At 42.8% G+C, this 21,695-nt stretch overlaps 1 protein-coding gene across 3 annotated transcripts; it reads left to right on the plus strand.

The window, feature by feature from the left end:
* The first annotated feature begins 8,924 nt into the window (after positions 1-8,924).
* VDAC2 (voltage dependent anion channel 2) lies at positions 8,925-21,356 on the plus strand. 3 transcript variants are annotated; one of them, XM_042961011.1, is made up of 11 exons: positions 8,925-9,063; positions 9,196-9,285; positions 9,482-9,536; positions 10,882-10,950; positions 11,782-11,831; positions 14,868-15,020; positions 15,114-15,166; positions 15,769-15,996; positions 17,128-17,278; positions 19,573-19,630; positions 20,793-21,356. In XM_042961011.1, the coding sequence occupies exons 3-11, from the start codon at positions 9,506-9,508 to the stop codon at positions 20,882-20,884; spliced, it is 885 nt and encodes a 294-aa protein (XP_042816945.1). In that variant the 5' UTR covers positions 8,925-9,063; positions 9,196-9,285; positions 9,482-9,505; the 3' UTR covers positions 20,885-21,356. The 3 variants fall into 3 exon arrangements, with proteins under 3 accessions (XP_042816945.1, XP_042816944.1, XP_007095691.2); XM_042961010.1 differs by having other exon boundaries at positions 8,926-9,063; positions 9,479-9,536; XM_007095629.2 differs by lacking the exon at positions 8,925-9,063 and having other exon boundaries at positions 9,134-9,285; positions 9,479-9,536.
* The last annotated feature ends 339 nt before the right edge of the window (positions 21,357-21,695 follow it).

Below are 21,695 nucleotides of genomic sequence, written 5' to 3' on the forward strand. Positions count from 1 at the left end.
TCTAAGAAAGCTTTGGCCAGGCCAAAGGGACATCCTTAAGCCAAAGCCATTTGTGAGAGGAGTCCCACATTGTGCGGCAACGGACCTGCATGAGGACCCCTGTTCATCATTATTCTTGGTTCCAGGCTAGAAATACCTTGTGTGACTTCACTGGATCTAGAAGGGTAGCAACTGGACCAGTGAGTCGGCTGTGCTCTGCATAGCAGCAGATCTGAACAGTGCATTTTCATGGCTGCCATGATAGGCTTAGAAGAACTGGTTACATTTCAGGGATAGCTATGTTGAGAATGATATTTGAAATAACACATTTTCTTTCTTTTTTTTTTTCAAAGTTTATTTTTGACAGAGAAAGAGAGAGAGAGAGAGAGAGAGAGAGAGAGAGAGAGAGAAAGCATGAATGGGGAGGAGCAGGGAGAGAAGGGGACAGAGAATATGAAGCAGGCCCTGCACTGACAGCAAAGAGCCCCATGCAGGGCTTGAACTCATGAACCATGAGATCATGACTTGAGCCAAAGTCAGATGCTTAAGCACCTGAGCCACCCAGGCACCCCAGAGATAGCACACTTTCTATGGAACACTAGTCTCTTGAGATCCTTCTTGAAAAAACTGGGAACATATTGCATTCTTCTTGCAGAGACTCATCATGCACATCAATTCAAGGCTCTCAGAAGTTCCACTTAAAGAATGGGTTAACTAATCCAACAGTTCCTGAATCTATTTGATCACAGAGCTCTTTCTATATATATAAATTCTATTAATGCCCTGTGTAAATAATGGCTAACAAAACTCTATGCTTGCTTAGAAGCTTAGGTTAGACCATATTTCAGAGGGCTGTAGCCTATGTTTAACCTGGTGCATTCATGGCTTTATGGAGGGGTCTGAAGAGGGGAGTCATGCACTCTGTTGTATTACCTGGAGGTGGTGTGTAGTGGGGATTGTAGCAAGAGGGAGGTCTTCAAAGTGAATGCCTGATTACTTACAGCCATAATGAGCTTTGGTATTTCCCCCAATCTCCAGACATAGCCTGTGAATCACTTGAAATAGAATTGCTTTACTTCCAACCAAAGGTCTAAGGGAACTCAAACTGGTAGGAGGGATGTTGGGTCACCCAGTAGCAAACCGACCAAACTCCTGCAGCCAGAAATAATGGCCTATTGTGCCTCTGGCTTCCTCATCAGCTTCCCTCTGTACTGAGTGTCCAGGCGGCTGCCAGCCAAGCTGTCCTTGTGACTCTCCCAGGCCTCAGAACTCTCCTTCACCCTCCTTCCATTGCCTCCCACACTAGGCCCAGAAATACAGGGCAGCCATACAGTAGATGCAGGCAGCCGTGGGATGTGAGTCATGAGACTCACAGCAATGACCCAGTGACAAGTCTGTGGAGAAGCCAGCTTTCCTCTCCCTTAGATTATGGATTCATGCCCCTACTACAAATTTAACAGGGGGAAATTTTGAAGCCAACTATCTCTGTTAATGTGTCATGACAAGGATGGTCCAGAGCAGTGGACTCTTTGAATGTTCCATAAATAAAATTACTCTCCCTCAATGGGTAAGGCTTTGACAACGGGGAAGCAATGTGAATGGTGGTTAAGAACCTATGCCCTGGACTCAGAGCTGGGTTTAAATTTTGTCTCCACCCACTGGAAGAACTATGCAACCTGGGCCAGTTACCTAACCTCTCTTTATCTACAACAGATATCTTTATACTACCTGTTTCATGGGGTTGTTATAAGAATTTTAAAAAAACATATGAAGTGTTTAGAACAGCGCCTGGCACAAAGTGCTCAGTATGTGTTAGCCATGATTATTTTGATTATGTTTATCATTACTAGTGTCATCATTATTAGATATTGGGTGTGTGGGGATAGAATTGAGTAATAAATGATTTTCACCATTAAAAAGTTTCATAAGGAAGGTAGGGGTGCCTGGGTGGCTCATTAGGTTAAGCTTCTGACTTCGGCTTAGGCCATGATCTCATGGTTCGTGAGTTTGAGCCCCACATCAGGCTCTGTGCTGACAGCTCAGAGTCTGGAGCCTGCTTCAGATTCTGTCTCCCTCTCTCTCTGCCCCTTCCTACTCTCTCTCTCTCTCTCTCTCTCTCAAAAATAAATATTGAAAAATTTAAAAAAAAGAGTCATAGGGAAGGCAGAGTATTTTTTTTAATGTTTGTTTATTTTTGAGAGAGAGACAGAGAGACAGAGAGAGAGAGCAGGGGAGGGGCAGAGAGAGAGAGAGAGGGAGACACATAATCCAAAGCAAGCTCCAGGCTCTGAGCTGTCAGCACAGAGCCTGACGCAGGGCTTGAACTCACAAACCATGAGATCATGACCTGAGCCGAAGCCAGATGCTTAACTGAGTGAGCCACCCAGATGCCCCAGAGTATTTAAAAACAAACAAACAAAGCAAAGCAAACAAACAAACAAACAAAAACTCCATGATATATGTGAGTAAATTTCACTTTAAAAAGCACAAATAAATATTGAACTCTAGTTAATGGTATGCATGCTGAAGTATTTACAGGTGAAGTGTACTGATGTCTGCAACTAACCCTGAAATGCATCAAAAAGGTAAGATGGATTGATGAATGGATAGATGGAGAGATATGGGATAAAAATAAATGTAACAAAATGGCAATTGTAGAATCTAGATAGTAGCATATGGCATCCATTATCCAATTCTTTCAACTTTTCTGTATGTTTGGAAATTTTCATAATAAAATACTAGAAACTATGTAATAAATGCCATAAGGTCATAAATGCCCTAGAAATTCAGAGAAAGTAAATGAATGCATAGTTGGTAAGTCAGCAAACACTGTGGTGGGAGTACATTGGAGTCGGGCTGTAAAAGGATTCAGAGGAGGCAACTGGGTGGCTCAGTCGGTTAAGCGTCTGATATTGATTTCGGCTCAGGTCATGATCTCATGGTTTGTGAGATCCGGCCCTGCATCCAGCTCCATGCTGATGGTGTGAAGTCTCTCTCTTTTTCTCTCTCTCTCTCTCTTTCCCTCTCTCTCTCTCTCTGCCCCTCCCCTGCTTGTGACTCTCTCTCTCTCTCTCTCAAGATAGATAAATAAACTTAAAAGAAAATAGAAGGATTCTTAATTCAAAACAGTGGGGATGGGGAAGCCTTCCAGGTGGGATAACCAGCATACAGCAAAGGCAGTGAGACTGAATGAAAACACCGTGATCTGGGAATAGTCCATGACCTGAATTAGCACAGGTGGTAGGTAGGAAACATGTCTGTGAAGGAAGGCAGAGTGCAATCATGATCCATCTTCCTTATACCAGGGACCTTATGCTCTGGGCAAACGGGAGCCACTGAAGTTTCTTGGTCAGGAGCCTCTCTTCATTTTCCCTGTTGCTTTGGGCTAAGCTTTCCCATAAGGAAGGTGTGAGTTTTTCAAGGAAAAAAACAATGTTTCACCAGTGTTCTAATTGGAACTCTGAGCAAGACCCCAGGTTGCTGACTGCATGATAAGTAGCAAAGTCCTTTTATATCAGTCTCTGCATCAACCCAGAATCATTCCACCAGAATATCAACGGGGAGGAACTGCATGAAACTTACACTTATTTTGTGTTCTACCTATTAAGCTCTAACTCCACTATCTTCTTTAATCATCACATCTTATATTAAATAGTAAATTGAAATACAGTCCCCCCTGCCTGTGATCTGGAGAGCTGCAGAATGCTTCTCCTTTCCCCTGGTCACTGCTGGGCTTTGACAGGCAATCTAGATCAGTGATGAAAATGATATCTGAGTATCTGAGAATGATAGCCCAAAGTTATGTGCACAAAACCAGGCATACTGTTCTTTATGCACAATTTCAGGGATTTTTCATAGGTACTGGCTTGGCTTTTGAGCCCTGTTAATCCTAGGAATGACATCACCTCAAGCCATGGGTCCTAATTTCCCCAAATATTTTAAGTCCCCCTATTTCCTTGCACTCTCCTTAGTTTGCACCACAGTTCTGTCTGTGCTTCCTTCTTTCTGGTTTGTCCTCTTACTGCTGCCCCCTCCCTTGATCCCCTCCAGAGCCTTGTTCTATTATAAATAAACTACCCTAAGTCTTCAGTTGCACCAGTGAATGCTCTTTCACTCTCCTCACCTTGGCAAAAAAAGGACCTTTTCCCACAGATGTTCCTTCTTCCCAGAAAGAAGCCTGATCATTCCCCCACACCCTTCCACACTCAAGGGCTGGACCTGGGGATGGGAAGGGTGGCCATTTTTTTTTTTTTTTCTCCTCCACCCTCCTATAAAATCACCTCTACCATCAGTTCTATCATCCTCTACTCGTTATCCTTTATGACTAACTTCCTGGCTACTCCCCTGTGTTCCCTGAGGACTTTGGCACTTGATTCCCTAGTTTTCCTCTCTACCTTTTATCCTAGCAACATCCTGGTGGCTTCAGTATCCCTGCCACAACCTGTGCCTATCTCACCATTGCATGTTGAGTGTATGTGGGGTGGTTAGTTTCAACAACCTAGCCTCACCTGTCATCTTTGACCTCAACTCCAGTGAACTTCACTTCCACTCCACCTTCTTCCCTGGTTCCTCACCACCCAGAATGCTCCACTGCTAAACCTTACATCTCAACGTCCCACATTCTAACCATAACCACAGCTTACCATCCTGGCTTTCCTTCTCTCTCATCACAATAAATGTCTGTTTCAGTCATATGAAGATTCCCAGTCCTTAGCCCCAGTGCTGTCCTTAGACCTGGGCAAAAGGGCCCTCCCACCCTGGGCCTCATACTTTAGAAAGCCCCCCTCAAACCCTCCTCAGATTGTACCTATTTCTATGGGGTGAGGAGTCTGCAGGGCCAAGGAAACATGCCTACCATGCTCACCTTCTCCATAGCTGGACCAAACTCTGGATACAGAAGATCTGTCTTCCCCATTGAAACAGTTCTCAGCCTGCTTCTGGGGACTGTAAGGATTTCTTCCCCAGAGTCCTTTCTCTTGAGCATGGATTGAACTGCCAGTGACATACCCCTGAGCCCACAGAAGTGGTCAAGGAGTGTGTGTATGTGAAGGGGGATGGAGTAGAAGTGTGAGCTGGGGTGTACCCTTCACATAATGGGACAGAGCTTGGGACAGGAAAAGAAGACATGTGAATCTAGGGCTGTCTCTCCCTATGTGACCTCATCTGGCACAGGCAACAATAGGACTGAGTCCTAATAGAGAAACAGTCAAAATTGGCCTGGCTGGATTTCAGAACTGCTATGGACTCCTGTATATGTCCTATTTCTCCCTTTTTGACCAGGGGTGTCTTTAGCAGTTAGATTTCCTGTGCCTATCCTACCCCATGTGTACTGAAAGTGTGTATGTGTTGGGGGGTAGACAGCTTGTCTCTTTGGTTCATAAGTCTTCAGATCAAGAGGAGCTGTACTGGAGTTGCTGTACTTAAGGAAATATACTTCGGAAGATTTCTGCTAATGCTATAAAGGCTGGAGGTTTGGGGGAGATCTTCAGAGGGAGTTAATATATTTTCCATGTAGGAGAAATGTAAATAATGTGACAAGAGCATTGATTGTAGTAATTTAAAATATATCCACAAATTCTTTGACACTCATTTCAAAACATGGAATCTAATTTCTTTCCCCTTGAGCATGGACTGGTCTTAATAACTCACTTGTAATAAACAGAATAAGGCAGAAATGACAGCGTGATTTCGGAATCCATTTTTTTTTTTTTTTTAAGTAGGCTCTGTGCCCAATGTGGGGCTTGAACTTACAACCCTGAGATCAAGAGTCACATGCTGTATCTACTGAGCCCGCCAGGTGCCCCAACAGTGTGATTTTTGAGGCTGGATCATCTAAGACATTGTGGCTTTGGCCTCTCTCTCTTAGATCACCTGCTCTGGGAGAAGCCAGCTGCCATGTCATGAGGACACTCAAGCAACCCTATGGAGAGATGCACATAGTGAAGAACTGAGGCCTCTTGCCAAGAGCCATATGAGGCAGCCATCTTGGAAGCAGATCCTATAGCAGTCAACCCTACAGATGACTGTAGCCCTAGCAAGTATCTTGACTGCAGCCTCAGTGGGAGGCCTTGGGCCAGAACTACCCGGCTAAGCCAATTTTTGACCCACAGAAACTTTCAGGTAATAAAATGTTTGTTGTTTTAAAATATTAAGTTTTGAGGTAATTTGTAGCTAAGAGAAGCTAATACTCTTTGCCTCACTTGACCACTCCTCAGGATGTAACACTGTCTAGCACTCTCCCCGTCAGTCACTGCTCTTGCAGAGCACCATCCAGTCACTGCTCTTGCCCTTTGGCTTCCAGGAAGTATTCCCTCCTAGGTTTTCTTTTAGCCTCCTGGCCAGTCTGTTCACCCCTGGAATACCAATACTGCTAAGGCTTCTACTATCTTTATTGCTATCCCATCACTTACTGACTTTAATCACACCCAAGGATAGTCCTAATTAAAACCAAAATTTTCATTCCAGTATCTCCTACCTATACCTTTCTCCTAGGCTTCATAATTGCCTATTGGATAACTCTATTCAGATGTGGCCCCTGGTTCCTCATACTTATCTGAAACAGAATCATCTTTCCTCTCTCTTCCTCATCCTCCATCCTCACACCTGACCCTCCTCCTGTAGCCCTCACAACACTGAGTGGAACCTTTGTTCTCCCAGTTGCTCAGGTCAGAAATGTTGCTCCCAGCCATCCTAGATTCCTCCTCACTTGCTGCTTTCAGGACCTTCAGCATTTGACTCCACCCAACATCTTCAACTTTTCCTGTAGGTTTTTCCAGGTTTACTTAATTACTTGTGGTTTCCAAGTGATTCTTGCCACTTGAAGTACCCGTATGGCTTTGCACATGTCTCTTTCTAGAATTTAGCTTTCCACCCTTGACCTATTGGCTTTTTAATTTTGATAAGTTCTCCTTTCAGACTTTAGGGCAAGTGTCTTTTCAGTGTGACTATGCCCACAAATCTCTGTACTTGCATTTAGCACTGTACTTGCAATTCCTGAATTCCCTATCCTTTTTGTGGGACAGTTCTCCATGGAGTTTCTCCGGGTCTTATGACTTCTTTTATCCCAAACTATCTTTTCAAGGATGTCTGCATAGCGAACAGCCTTGGAAGATAGAGATAGTGTCTCCTTCTGGGGCAGAGTGAAGAGGTTGGGCAGGTTTACAGCAGCGGCTTGTGAAACAGGAGGTTTTTTCTCTCTTTCTTTCTTTTTCTTTTTTTGTAAAATAGGTTTCTTAAATTCAGGTCCTCAGCTGTGACACAAACACTTACTGTGCACAGCTTCCACATGGGCTGTTCTGCATCACCCCTGGGGACAGAGAGGGCAAGGGGAACTAATTCAAACATGAACCTATGTTGCTTGCCATGCCACAAGTAATAAAGTCTTTTGTCTCTGAGTCTCATGTCTTCTGCCAGCATTTATGAACCTATAAAACTATGGTAGACTAACTTGCTAGCTTGCAAGTGGAGTAAAATCTTGGACTTTTCACGGTTCTGGATACCTCTACACACACTTGACCATAAGTGCCCTGAGAGCAGGAAGTGCAGCTGAGTGTGCTTTGCTTCCCCTGTGGCGACACAAGGTAGTTGCTTATAGTGGTGGCTGCGACTATTGCTGCTTCTAAAGGGCTTTGAATGAAAGCACTGGAATATATTTACTGACTACAACTTTGAAATAAATTGCCATGACTCTTCTCCTGGTCATTAGGTATTCTGTACATTCCTTGGGTTCCTGGAGGTTAAACTAAAGCCTAAGGTCTGGGTTCTGTGGCACAGTGAAATTCTCTGGGGGTTAAAAATACTACAGATAGTTCACATTGTGAATAAGCCCTACTGCAGGTAATGGAGGTGGCTGGGCACAGACTAGGTTTTTCAGGGAAGGCGGTGTGTCAGGCTGCATTTGGGATGAGGTATCAGTCTTTGCTGTTAGTTTCACCAAAGCATCAAGCACAGCCAAAGCAAACAAGTTCCCAGTAGAACCAGGCTGATTTCAGCGCAACCTGTCTGAGCTTGAATGAAGGCATTAATTAGTGTTTCTGGTGCCTGAGCAAAGACTCTTCCTTTCTTCTAACCTGTTACAGGAGTAGTTCCAACCATAACCAGGCAAGTTTTATGGCTGAGCTTACACATGGGAGGGAGTCCATCAGGATGCACCTCCAATCTGGGTTTGCCTTGTGGAAATCTCTCTGGTTACCGTCTGGTTTAGGAGGAGGGTGGAACTTCCAGCAGCATTTGAGTTGAGCAAGAGGTGGCTTTCAGAGCCAGAGGGGATGGGGGTTGGGAGGCTTTCCTCATTGTGTGCGGCTGAATGGCTACTAAAGACCACTTCGTCTCCTTTAAACTTGCCATTTTAGTGATGAGGAAACTCAGATACAGTAAGGATAAAATGCTGAGATTGCTGATGGATTCCGGGGCTTCAATTGACCCTATTTCTATCTCATCAGACGGCTCATTTTTTCTTGTTCTTTTAGCTCCCTCACTCTTCCAGCACACTCAAGGAACTTGAGCGCAACATTCTACTGCCTCGTCAGCAAAATTCCTAAATTTTCTAGCAGGCTTGACTCATCAAGACAGCTCCGGTTCGGTGCGTGTGCAAAGCAGCCCTATCCCTAAGCCAGGAGGCGGCGACAAAAGAGGAACCCTAAGGGCTAGAAGCGAGGAAAAGGGGCGGGGCACCCTGAGGCCGGCTCCACTTAGTTCTGGGCTGGTCCTCCCACCGCGGCCTCTGCGATGGGAGACGGTCTCTGCAGGGTATGGGAAACACACCCCTGGAAGGAAGTTGGAGAATCGTACGTGACCCCCGTGCTGCGCAGCCGCGCCCAGTGGCGCCGGGTCCCGCGCGGGCGCGCGCCTGACGCCCCACCCCATCCATGAGGAGCGCGCGCGGGGCCTCGGCCCCATTCCCCGCACGCGCAGTCCCTACAGCGCTGCCTCCGCCGTTCCCCGCCCCCTCTCCTCTAGGGTTGCCCTCGTCGCTGCCTGACCCGAGGTCCAGCAGCCTCTGCCTTTCCGGCCCCCGCCGACGGACAGAAGCAGCCCACCCCGGGGCCGGGTGTGTCTTCCGCCCTCGTGGCTGTTCTGAAGCAGGTTGGAGTGGACAGCGGGCGGCGTTGCGGGGGCCGGCGCGGCGGACAGCCTCGGGGGCATCGGCGGGGTCCTGGCGGGGGGAGGACAGGGTTGCGGCGGGCGGAACGGTGTCTCCTTCACTTCGCCCTCCAGCCGCGGTAGCTGCAGCCCAAGCCTGAGCGAGCCGAGCGGCCTCAGCTGCAAGCAGAGCGGCGGCAGCAGCCCCTCCCAGGAGACCACCAGGTACGCCGCTGTCGCGTCACTTGGCCGCCTAGGCCCCGACGACCAAGCAGGACGCCTTAGCCACACTCGGGGTCGGCCCTGGCTCCCTAAGATGGCCGCGCAGCCCCGCGGCTCTTCGCCTCCCTGTCTGAGATCCCTTCTGGCCTCTTGACTTGTCCCTAACCCCCGCTGACCGCACCTCTTGTCCCTCCAGCAGATCACCTCTTTCTGTGGCTTCGCCATGGCGACCTATGGACAGAGCTGCGTGCGGCGTAAGTAGAGCAGAGATGTCTGCGGGATGGGGCGGGGTTGGCTGGGAGTCGAAGCCTGTCCACCGGAAAACCGCACCTTCATTCCCCTAATCTTTCCAGGGGCTTGGAAACTCGCCCCTTTCGGTAGCCGTTCCACCGTCTGACTGCCTCAGCTCTGCGGAGGAGGGGCTGGGCTGTGGGATTTCAGATAGAGGGACTAGGTCAGGGGAGTTGGTCTGTGGACGCATCACCTCCACCCCTTGAACGTGCCTTTGACGAACTCGAAAGCAAAAAGTTACTAACTGTTGGATTCAGCCTTTGGAAGATTGGGTCAGTCACTTTTTTAGAGGAAGCAGTAACCCCCTTGGTGAGAGCACAAGGTCATTACACGTGCTCCTAAGGGCGTGGACGTGCTCTGTAGAATGAATGAGCTGGTATAACCATCACAGATTGCTTGTCCTTAAGCCGCATAGCATTGGCCAAGGACTTGAGTGCCATATTAATATGCCTAAAGTGTGGGGCGCCTGGGTGGCGCAGTCGGTTAAGCGTCCGACTTCAGCCAGGTCACGATCTCACGGTCCGTGAGTTCGAGCCCCGCGTCAGGCTCTGGGCTGATGGCTCGGAGCCTGGAGCCTGTTTCCGATTCTGTGTCTCCCTCTCTCTCTGACCCTCCCCCGTTCATGCTCTGTCTCTCTCTGTCCCAAAAATAAATAAAAAACGTTGAAAAAAAAATTAAAAAAAAAATATGCCTAAAGTGCTTTTTGATAGTTAGTTGATGTAGATGCTTGAGTGAATCCTAGATTATTGTGTTTTTGTCTAAATTCTAGTATTTAAATTAACGTGTTAATTACCTATCTCTTCCCACTCCAGAATATTGGTTTCGAACTCAGGGAGGATACTAAGAGGTCTATTATGGGACAGGGCCTTGTTTCAGGTTTTGGTTTTAGGTCACTTGGTTAAATCAGCCTATCCCAGTGAATTTTGGCAGAGATTTCTGTGTGTATAGATATGTTTATGTGTATGTGTTTGGCTCTTTGTACTAGTTGGGTCCTAAGAGGTGAGGCTGTAGATACTGTGTAAATTTAGGAATAGAAAGTCTGTTTTTTTCTGTTTTGGAAGGAATTGCCCAAGTTTATATAGCCACTTACTGTGGTTATTCATTTTAGAAATAAAGCTTTATTGGTGATATCTCTTTCACGGATCATTAGAATACATATAGTTAGTGTAGCTCCTGGTGGTATCAAAAGAAAACATCTTCAACAAGTTGGACTGCTTCAATTTAAAGATAGCAGTGGGTGATAATCTAGTTCCTGGACAGAAAGTGGGAGAACAGGAACCTTAACCCTGGAATGTTTCTTCCCACCAGCAATGTGTATTCCTCCATCATATGCTGACCTTGGCAAAGCTGCCAGAGATATTTTCAACAAGGGATTTGGTAAGATTCTTTTTTTCTTTCCTTTTTTTTTTTTTTTTTCCTTACCCGTCCCCGATCAGAAGTGAAAATGTGTTTGGATTGCTTGAGGAAGTTAATAATTTTTTCAAATTGTAAATATCTTGCTGTGTTGGTTTGTTTACTAGATACATTTTAGATAAAATTTCTGTTAAAATAGTAACAATCCACATTTTTCTCCACCCCAGTTTCCTCTATTTTTTTTTTTCAAACTGTAGTTCATGGATTTTATCTATAAGAAAAAAAACAGCTGTGCTTTCTTCATTTCCTTCAGATACAGCTTAGGTCTTGAGTGACTAGAATTATGATGTTTAAAGTGTTTTTGCTTTGGCAGTGGTTATTCCTAGTGGTTTATGGATTTTTTCAAATGAATTTGGGTTTTCTTCTTGAAGATTTTGTTGCACATACACCCCCTCTACTTTGGATTATTCTTCCAGTTACTTAGTTGATTAATCCTAAAGGAAGATCTCTTTGGGATAATTGTTCTAAATGTCTGTGTTAAATAAACTATTGGTTATTCCAAGACTTAAAGTTAATTTTCTGATCTGATATTTAGGTTTTAAAATGGTTTGAAAACCATTTTTTGTGCCATATATACACCAGAACACTAGGCAAAGCTGCATGAGATGTTCTGTGCTGTACATGTTACTTTACATAGAGTAATTAAAAATCTTTTCATTTAAATGTTGTATCAACCCACATTTTTATGCTCCTTTGAATATATGAAGTTTTTCTGTTTTTTATGTGATTTCAGCTATTGGTATGCATTTTTTATACAGAATAATCATTTCGTTATCTTTTACTCTCTACTTGAAGGTTTTGGGTTGGTGAAACTGGATGTGAAAACAAAGTCATGCAGTGGTGTGGTGAGTGTTAGATATCTAATAAATCCTGATGAACTGTTAAATAATTTTCCTTTTTCTTTTTAAAAAACATTTTTAATGTTAATCCATTTGAGAGCAAGAGCGTGCGTATGAGTGGGGGAGGGTCAGAGAGAGAGGGAGACACAGAATCTGAAGCAGGCTCCAGGCTCTGAGCTGTCAGCACAGCCCTACGCCGGGCTCCAACTCACAAACTGCGAGATCATGACTTTGGGATCATGACCTGAGCCAAAGTCGGCCACCCAACCCACTGAGCCACCCAGGTGCCCCCTGCCTTTTTTGTTTTCCAGTGTTCATTCATTTGTTTGTTAGAAGAGAGAGCGGGAGCATGCGCACACCGTTGCATGAGCAACGGAGGGGTACAGAGAGAGAATCCCAAGCAAGTTCCACACTGCTCTGATGCAGGGCTTGAGCTCTGTGAGACCCTAACCTGAACTGAAACCGAGAGTCAGATGCTTAATTGACTAAACCACCCAGGCGCTGCCCTGTTTTGAGATTGCTTTGGGGATGGTTATGTGTGTGAATACTGACTATTAACTGGTTATTTTGATAAATCCTTGCTGTAATTGTTAGCTCCCTTAGTGCATATAACTGATATTTATTAAAATTGATCATATTGTAGTTTCTTAATGCACGGACTTGGATTTCAGGGGTATTATATTGGTCACATCTGTCATTTGGCTTCTTTGGTCTGTAAGGAAGCCCAAGTGTTCACTGGTTGTGCAGCTTACCTGCTCAGAGTAATAGTACAGAGCAGTGACTTAGTGTTTGTTTTTGTGTTCCCACTCTTTAACCTCTTGAAGTCCTATATAAGCACTTGCTGTGCACTTGTGGCGTCACAAAAGCCTTCTGAGAAAAATGAAGACTCAATCCTTGTTTAAAGAGCTTGTTTATTGCTGGTTGGAGAGACAAAATAAACTTTAATCTGGAGAACAATCAGAGAAGTGTATCTAGTACTAGATTGATTAATCAAAATCTTTGTTGGAGAGAAAAGGCTTTTTGTGGACAGCGGTTAAGGAACGCTTTACAGAATTAGGTTTAAGATCAAGAAGGATGTATATGGGTTGGACTCCATACAGTATGTTTTGTTTCCATTTAATGTGTAACTCAGTGTGGTACTGCTCTTGTAGTATGTACCTGGCCCCAGATAAGTCCCTTTAACAGCTCGTTCTGTTTTCTCACCTAAACTTGCAGAGGTGTCCAGTTTGCTCCAGAATGTAGAAGCCTTAAGTGTTTGGTGATGGAGTGAAAGGTGTAAGCTGTTCCAGTGATGTCATCTGGTCCAATTCTGGTCCCACATGATGATCTTGATTTTGTGTCTTGAGGATTCCTTGGAGATATAGATATATACACACACACACACACACACACACACACACACATATATATATATATATATAGGCTGGCTCATAACCTATAGGCTGATGGATGGCAGTGGGTGGAGCCTCAAGAGTCATTGGTCTTTGTCACTCAGGATTAAAAATAGCTACTTCCACATATTCAGCATTCCAGGTATTTGCTAGAAGAACATGCTCCATATGTATTGTTTTAGTAATGCTTTCCTTTTGTGTAGAGCACAGGAAGATGTGCAGAGCTTTCACAGTGCCAGTCCAATTTAATCCTCCAAAGGTAGATCTTGTTAATACAATTCAGGAAATTGAGACCCAGAAAAGTGTCTTCTTCAGTGTTACTCATTTACTAAATGACAGCCAGAACTGGATGCCAGGGCTCTTAAATTTTACATCCAGTGTTTTTTCCTAACAATCCAGTGCTTTTTAGTATGGGCACTGAGTGCCAAGCCTTGACTTGAAATTCCTGTTAAAGCATTTTACATCAGGAGATTGAGTCCATCTCACTGCAGAGCAATAGTTATACAAATGTTCTGTTTTCTAAGTGAGGGATGATTGGCCTTTTCTTCCACTGATATATTTTTGATATTTCCTCACTCTTGCATCACAATTTCAGGTTGAGTTCTATTAGTTAGATTAGCTGTCTTCTTTAGACTTGGCTTTCCATTGGCCAAAGTGTGTAGCCATCATTAGCAGACAAATTGTGAATCAGAACACTCAGTAGGTATTTTAATATTTTAACTTGGAAGTTTGCCTGTCTGTATAATAAACTTTGAAAGATTATTAGGTTTTTGGATTTTCTATAGCAGATTGTAAATTTCAGTAAGGCCTCCATATTATGCCTTCCTTTGCAGTTGGTGTGCAATTAGGGATTGGCAAGTTACTTATATTTGCTGCAAACATAAGATTATGTGGTGTACTTCAAATTAATACCTGTATTAGATTGTTTTCTCTACTGATATTATCTATCATACATAATATAGTTTACATCATGCATGATAAAACCAGTTGTAGAGCAAATCTTTTCCTACTTTGTTTCGTTTTTAATGAGAATGTGAAAGATGTTTGGGAAGGTATGAAATCTTAGGAAAACTTCATCTCAGAAAAATAGAATATTGGAGTTACCAAAGATTTTAAATTTTTTCTTATGGCATGAATTCTTCCTACACTGGAGTGCTTTCTGTTGTAGGAATTTTCAGGAAACATTTCCTAATAGTGTGTCAGTTATTATAAATGCTCATTTTAGTGATGGGAGGGCATCTATGATTAACCATACTAACCTTCGTGTTTTATTTAATATCAGGCAGAAAGGAAACAGTGCCAAAACATTCATTCCTCCCTGCCACCTTCCCTGATTTTTAAATTCCAAATAAAATTACCTTAGTGGAAGTTTCCTTAAAAGGTCTACAGTTTGTTGTTCATTTGAGAATTAGATACAGGTTAACTTGTGATTGACTGGTTGGAAATGTCCAGTGTATGTAAGGTGGCAGTTAGTAACTGACAGGCTAATTTGTTCTTGTGTGTACTCACAGTAGCAGAGGATAGGAATATTTGGAAAACTAGAAAAAAGGATTAGTGAAATTACTGTATTTTAGTGGGGTTTCATGTAAGTTAGGCAGTGATTCTTCTAGGCTTACAAGAAAGTTCATGAAGTCATTTATTGTCTTACTAGGAATTCTCAACATCTGGTTCATCTAACACAGACACTGGTAAAGTTACTGGAACCTTGGAGACCAAATATAAATGGTGTGAGTATGGTCTGACTTTCACAGAAAAATGGAACACTGATAACACTCTGGGAACAGAAATAGCAATTGAAGACCAGGTAACATTTTGAACATGTGTTTTAGTATTAATTTATTTTTGTAATTCAAAAAGGAAATAAAGATGAAAACAAATTCTTTTTCTCTCAAAATAGATTTGTCAAGGTTTGAAACTGACATTTGATACTACCTTTTCACCAAACACGGGGTAAGCATGTACAGACATTTTTATCTGCTTTAAATTTCGTTTTTATTTTTAAGTAATCTCTATATCCAGTGTGGAGCTTTAGCTCAACCCTGAGATCAAGAGTCGTATGCTCTAGCAACTGAGCCAGCCAGGCACCCCTTTATCTGCTTTAAATTTAAAAGCATTTCTGTATATTTAGGAAAGGTGCACGTTTACTGTTTGATAGCTTCCTTAACTTCCTTGTGGTGGTGAATTTCTGTTTTTGCCTTTGGAAGATGATGAGTACTACAGTCGCTATTGTTGGCTTCCCTTCAAATATATGCCTCTTCCCATTGTGGCACTAACTTGGGTAATTAACATGTTTCTAATAGGCTTTTGTGACTGATTGCCAGTCGTGCAAAAAGCAATCTTCTGATGGTGGTAGAAGTCCAGTAACTCCATGTTCCCTTGTTTTTTAGCTCACTGAGCTGTATCTCCTTTACCTCTTAGGGTTATCCTGCTACTGCTTTTACTCCCCATTTATGCTGCAGTTCATAAATCCCTCTTGTGCTCTCTGTGCAGAGGTTGAGTGTGTAAGGCTTTCCCACTGGCACCAGTTTTAAGTCAGTTTGTTCTTTTTCCAGAAAGAAAAGTGGTAAAATCAAGTCTTCTTACAAGAGGGAGTGTATAAACCTCGGTTGTGATGTTGACTTTGATTTTGCTGGACCTGCAATCCATGGTTCAGCTGTCTTTGGTTATGAGGGCTGGCTTGCTGGGTACCAGATGACCTTTGACAGTGCCAAATCAAAGCTGACAAGAAACAACTTTGCAGTGGGCTACAGGACTGGGGACTTCCAGCTACACACTAATGTGTGAGTATTTCCTTTGTGGGTTATGGGGACATAGGACCTGGGAGTGGTATTGATGTCACCTGTCATTTCTTATGAACCCAGGTACAATCTAAAGGATTTCTCTTAAAAAAAAAAAAGAATTTCTGCCTTTTTAAAAGAAAGTTTCTTTATTTATTTTGAGAGTGTGTGTGCACGCATGTGTGGGAGGGGCAGAGAGAGAGAGAGAGAGACAGAGAGAGAGAGACAGAGAGACAGAGAGAATTCCAGGCAGGCTCCACGCTGTCAGCGCAGAGCTCGACTAGGGGCTCAAACTCACAAACTGTCAGATCATGACCTGAGCTAAAATCAAGAGTCGGATGCTTAACCACCTTAGCCACCCAGTACCCCTAAAGGATCTCTCTTAACACAAAAAGATCATCATCCTTAGGCATTTCTGGGTGCCCTTAGAAGTGTATAGTAAAAAATGTTAGTCTGACTTTTGGTGCTGAGAGAGTAAATGTTTAATTTATATGAGGCTTGATGTGCTCTGGAGTTTTAGAAAAGGCTAAGATGTTGCCAAATTACCAGTATGTTTGACTTGTCTGTGATATCTGAGGTGCTGAGTTGGTAGGATTGCCTAAAATGAATGGTGTTTTTACCTAACCCAAATTAGGTATGTATGTTGAAAGGATTTAAGAATTTTTCTCCCTTATAAAAACAACGGATTATTAAATAGCAGAAGTACAAAGAAGAAGACCAAAATTTCTCATAATCCTAATCCTACCATCTAGATGTATAATCTTTGTTACCTGATAATGTTTGGGAGTTTTCTTATATGTAAATATAGAAAATATGTATTACAAAGCCTGGTTTATAATCCCTCCCGTACTACCTCAATACATTTTGATAATTTTATTATAGCATTCTACAGCATGATTATTAGTGGCTGGGTGGTAATTAATTCTACTGAATGATTTATCATGATTTGTATGACCTTACTTTGGGGCATACATTGGAATAAAGACCTTTTAAAACACGTTTTCAGTGGAATACTAGAGACCCATGTGAGCAATATAACTATAGCATTGTTTAACTATAATTCTACAATAACAGCTTAGTGCTGTAGACATTACAGTGTCTGTTTTAGATTTACTAATTTAAAGTATCTTACAGCAATGATGGGACAGAATTTGGAGGATCAATTTATCAGAAAGTATGTGAAGATCTTGACACTTCAGTAAACCTTGCTTGGACATCAGGTACCAACTGCACTCGCTTTGGCATTGCAGCCAAATATCAGTTGGACCCCACTGCTTCCATTTCTGTGAGTACTGCTGTGGGCTTAGAGTGGGCTCTTTGCTTGTGGGAATTCATCTTTGGGTAGATTGAATTGTATTGAAAGTTTGAACCGTGGTTCACAGGATCCCTAGTTTACTCCTAGATTGGAATTAGAATTTGTAATGCTGCATTTTCTGTGGAGACAGTGTTAGAAGTTTGTTACCAGGTCATAGTTTGTTTAACCTCAAAAGCTGCTCAGTTAGTGTGGATAATAACCCTGAGCTCCAAGCCTGTCTAAGCTCAGGGAAGCCAGTGTTTTGGCCCCAGGCCAGGAGTAATAGCATTTTAATTGTTACTTTGTCTTTCTATAGGAAATAGTAGTACTATGTTAGTTGGACTCTGTCTTTATGGTTAACAAAATATCTTTAGATTTGATCTTCAGCGTCTGTGGTACAAATGCTGTTTTGCAGGTGGAGATCCCAAAGCTTAGAGAGAGAAAGGACTTTCCTTACTGCTAGGCCCAGAGCAGAAGGGGTAGAACCAGGATTGGACTCGTACATCTTTTGATTTCCCTCCTGGCCAGGGTGACCACTAGCTCATCCTGCTTTGCCTGGGACTATTCCAGCTTTTAGCATTAAGAGTCCTGCATCCCAGGGGCACATGGGTGGCTCAGTCGGCAAAGTGTTCCACTTTGGCTCAGGTCATAATTTCACGGTTTGTGAGTTTGAGCCAAGTGTCAGGCTCTGTGCTGACAACTCAGAACCTAGAGCCTGCTTCGGATTCTGTGTCTCCCTCTCTCTCTGCCTCTCCCCGCCAGCGCTCTATCTTTCTCTCAAAATAATAAACATTTAAAAAAAAAAAGTCTTGCATCCCAAGGACTCCCTTCCACCTGTTCTTGGTTAGTTGGGGTGGATAGCCATCCTAGTCCTTTTCTTAGGCTTTTTTTTTTTAAATGTTTGTTTTTGAGAGAGAGAGACAGACAGCTTGAGCAGGAGGAGGGGCAGAGAGAGAGAGGGAGACACAGAATCGAAAGCGGACTCTAGGCTCTGCACTGTCCGCACGGAGCCCGACTGGGGGCTCGAACCCATGAACCATGAGATCATGACCTGAGCCAAAGTTGCACACTCAACTGACTGAGCTACCCAGTCGCTTTGCTTCTTTGCTATTTCATCTTTCAGTCATAGTGGGTTTAGGGTAGAAGGGCGTGCGGTGTCTGAGAGTGTAGAGGCAAGGCACTGGCTCTAGTTTGAGGCACATTAGCAGCTGTTCCTGTGTGTCAGTTGCTTACAGGTCAGGCATTGCCTATACTGTATGTACTGGGAATGAAAGGAAGTTAAACCTTCCTCGAGAGTTATTTCTGTTACGTAAAGTGATCTTCATTCCTGAGAACAATGTTTTGATAATTTAGGCAGTTAAGCTTTAGCCTCACTCTTAATTTATGATAGCAGTTGTAAGCAGAAAGAATGAGAAGCACCCAGAATGCTTTTCCCATTGGCAAGGCGCTGATTCATTTATTTTTCCCTTCTGTTTCCATTTACACTGTAGCAGTAAAAACCTTAGGATTCACACAACACTATCCTCTGGTAGCTACATTGCTGTTCTTTTCAAATGTATGTCCATGGCACCATCACAGATTTAATGCCAGCTGATGTAGCTCTCTCATAGTCTAAAATGGGAAGGCAACTTTGGCCTGTGTGCCATTGAGTGACTCCTGGGGATTAGTTTGGAAATACATCTAACATTTCTAGTGCCCCTGTGCCCCCAATCAAGCATCACCCTGAAGAAGTATTGCCCATCACAGTTTGATGGTTTACTTCTATTCTGAAATAGTAGAAACTTGTATCCAGTTTTGTCTGAGGCTCTTAGCTTGTTGGGCACAAGATGGTCACTAGTGGGGCATTTCTTTCTTAAGACCAATAGCTCACTTGGCCATTGGTGGCTAGTGAAGACTTGGCTGTGTGCCGAGTGAATGTAAGTGCCTTTTATGTGACTTCTGCTTGTAGGTACATCGTTTCTGTCTCTGGACTGGACTGTTTTGATGTTACACATTACAAGAGTGTAGACATCAAATAATTTCCAAATCTGTTTCGATCCTAGAGGTTGTTTGTCACCTTTTTACAACGAAGAAAATTGGGTCCTACTGATAATCTGACTTTGAGTTTAATGGATAAGAATTAAGTGGCACCAGGCTGTTGTTTGGCTTAATAACAATATTGAATTTTATTTCACATGTGAATAAAAAAGCAGAACACTTCATAATTGCATGATAGGGAAACCTGGAGGCCCTTTGTCTCTCCGGAGATTCAAAAACTTTACAGCTGTTTTTGTATTTTATTTTAGGCAAAAGTCAACAACTCTAGTTTAATTGGAGTGGGCTATACTCAGACTCTGAGGCCTGGTAAGTGTTCTTGATACGTAGGATTTTTTTGATGGTGTTTCAAAAATTATTTTTTATTTCTCAGCTTCTTTGTAAACCTTTCAAAAAAAGTGCAATGAACATGTTTATCTTTTGCCACAATTTTTTTTATTCCTTTTTTTTTCTTTTTCTTTTGCTGGACTGTTTGGAAGTTGGAGCTGTCATGACACTTCCGTAAATGCTTCAGCATGCATCTACTCAGAACAGGAATGTTCTGCTCTCCTACATAACTCATTGCTTTCATTGTTTGGTCTCTGTAGTCTCGTTTACTTTATGTACTATTTTGAGCCTTGCTATGTTTTCTAGAGCAGTACTTACCAAATTTTAGTGTGCGTGAATCACCCGGGGACTCATCAAAATGCAGATTCTGAGCCCATAGATCTGGATGAAGGGTTCTGTCTTTCTAACAAGCTCTTGTGTGATGCCAGTGTTACTGGTTCTTGGACCACATTTGAATAGCAGGTTCTAAAGCACTTGGAACTCTGCTCCCCCCCCCCCCCCCCCCCCCCCCTTTCAGATAGGGATTTTCCCCCAGACTTTATTTTGGCCTTTTGGAAACCTAACGGAAAGAATGGTATGAAGAACACCCATATGCCCTTAGCCGCATTCACCAGTTAACATTTACCACATGTGTTTTCTCTGTCCATGTCTGCATACATAATCCTTTTTTTCTCTATATGCCTTTAAGAATTATTTGTTTTGTAGACATGTGAATACACCAGCCCTAACATGCATATCCTGAGATTAAGACATTTTTCTTCCTAACTACAATACCACTGTCACAGCTAAGGAAATTAACATTAATTTAGCAATACATAATAGTCTATACATGTAGTCTATATTCTGTTTCCCCCACTTGTCTATTGTAGGTTTCCTTTCCTGAGTCCAATTATGATTTTCCTTTGTAGCATATTGAATATTATTATATTTTCTATAGCACTTTGAACTTTATTAACATTTTTACGCTCTGTGACTTTATCTCTTAAGTTTCTGAATTCTCTTGTATCTCTGCTACTCCTAAGTGCCCTCTGGTGGCTGGCACTAGTAGGTCATCTGACAGGCTGAGGAGGGACAGGCAGGCTATTAAAGATTGCAGACTTTCGAGGTGTTCAGACAAATCATAGTTGCCTGCTTTTGTTTACAGGTGTCAAGCTTACACTGTCTGCTCTGGTAGATGGGAAGAGCATTAATGCTGGAGGCCACAAACTTGGGCTTGCCCTGGAGTTGGAGGCTTAATCTAGCTGAAAGAAACCTCTGGGAATGGATATCAGAAGATTTGGCCTTAATATATTTCCAGTGTGACCGACCAGCAGGCTTTTTCCCCCCAAGAAGGTGATCAAAACAAAGGATGATCTAAACAAGAGCTGTATTTTAAATATTTAGACAGTTACTTGTTAGCTGGTTTCTAGTTGAATCGGTTATCTATCTAGTTACCAATGCTGCAGTCGTGCAGTCACCTATACATTATTTAAATGTATTTAACTGTTAAATGCGCTACCCACCAATAATGAAATAGACCTTTATGAAAACTGTGCAATTGTGTGCATGTTTGTTTTTATGTTCTTATTAACATTGAAAATTGCCATTGAATGAGATGGATCAGTGGAAGTTTTAAGATGAGGTTAAAAAATTTTGTTAAATTCAACTATTAGAGTTACTTTTGGTATCCCAAAACATTACAGATTATGAATAAAACAAGTATACATAACTAATGACTCCAAGTATTTGCAGAGTTAAACATTTGCCAGCTAGGGTCAAATCTCCCTTGTATCTAGTTAGTACTTTATTTTTCTGGTGAGCATTTTGCTTTTTACCTAAATCTGTGCCATTAAGTCCTCTGTCCCTAAAGTAACTCCATGAGCTTTTTGGACACAATAAAATAAGAGGATATATGCCTTTATATCTTCAGTTTGTAAGTTTGTCCAAAATTCCATTGGATCACTGTTGACCCCAGAAGGGAGTGGAGAGTAAGTGATGAAGAAAGGAAGAAGGGATGGTGCTGAAGGTTAGCCACATACACCACACCCCTGCAAGCTATCGCTGTGGA

Source organism: Panthera tigris, chromosome D2 (assembly GCF_018350195.1).
Source record: "Panthera tigris isolate Pti1 chromosome D2, P.tigris_Pti1_mat1.1, whole genome shotgun sequence".
In the NCBI taxonomy this organism is placed as follows: Eukaryota; Metazoa; Chordata; class Mammalia; order Carnivora; family Felidae; genus Panthera; species Panthera tigris.

Coding starts and splice junctions, on each gene's coding strand:
- VDAC2 (XM_042961011.1), top strand. CDS start 9,506: ATGGCGACCTATGGACAGAGCTGCGTGCGGC. Junction 10,951..11,781: donor TATTTTCAACAAGGGATTTG/GTAAGATTCTTT, acceptor CTCTACTTGAAG/GTTTTGGGTTGGTGAAACTG. Junction 11,832..14,867: donor CAAAGTCATGCAGTGGTGTG/GTGAGTGTTAGA, acceptor TTGTCTTACTAG/GAATTCTCAACATCTGGTTC.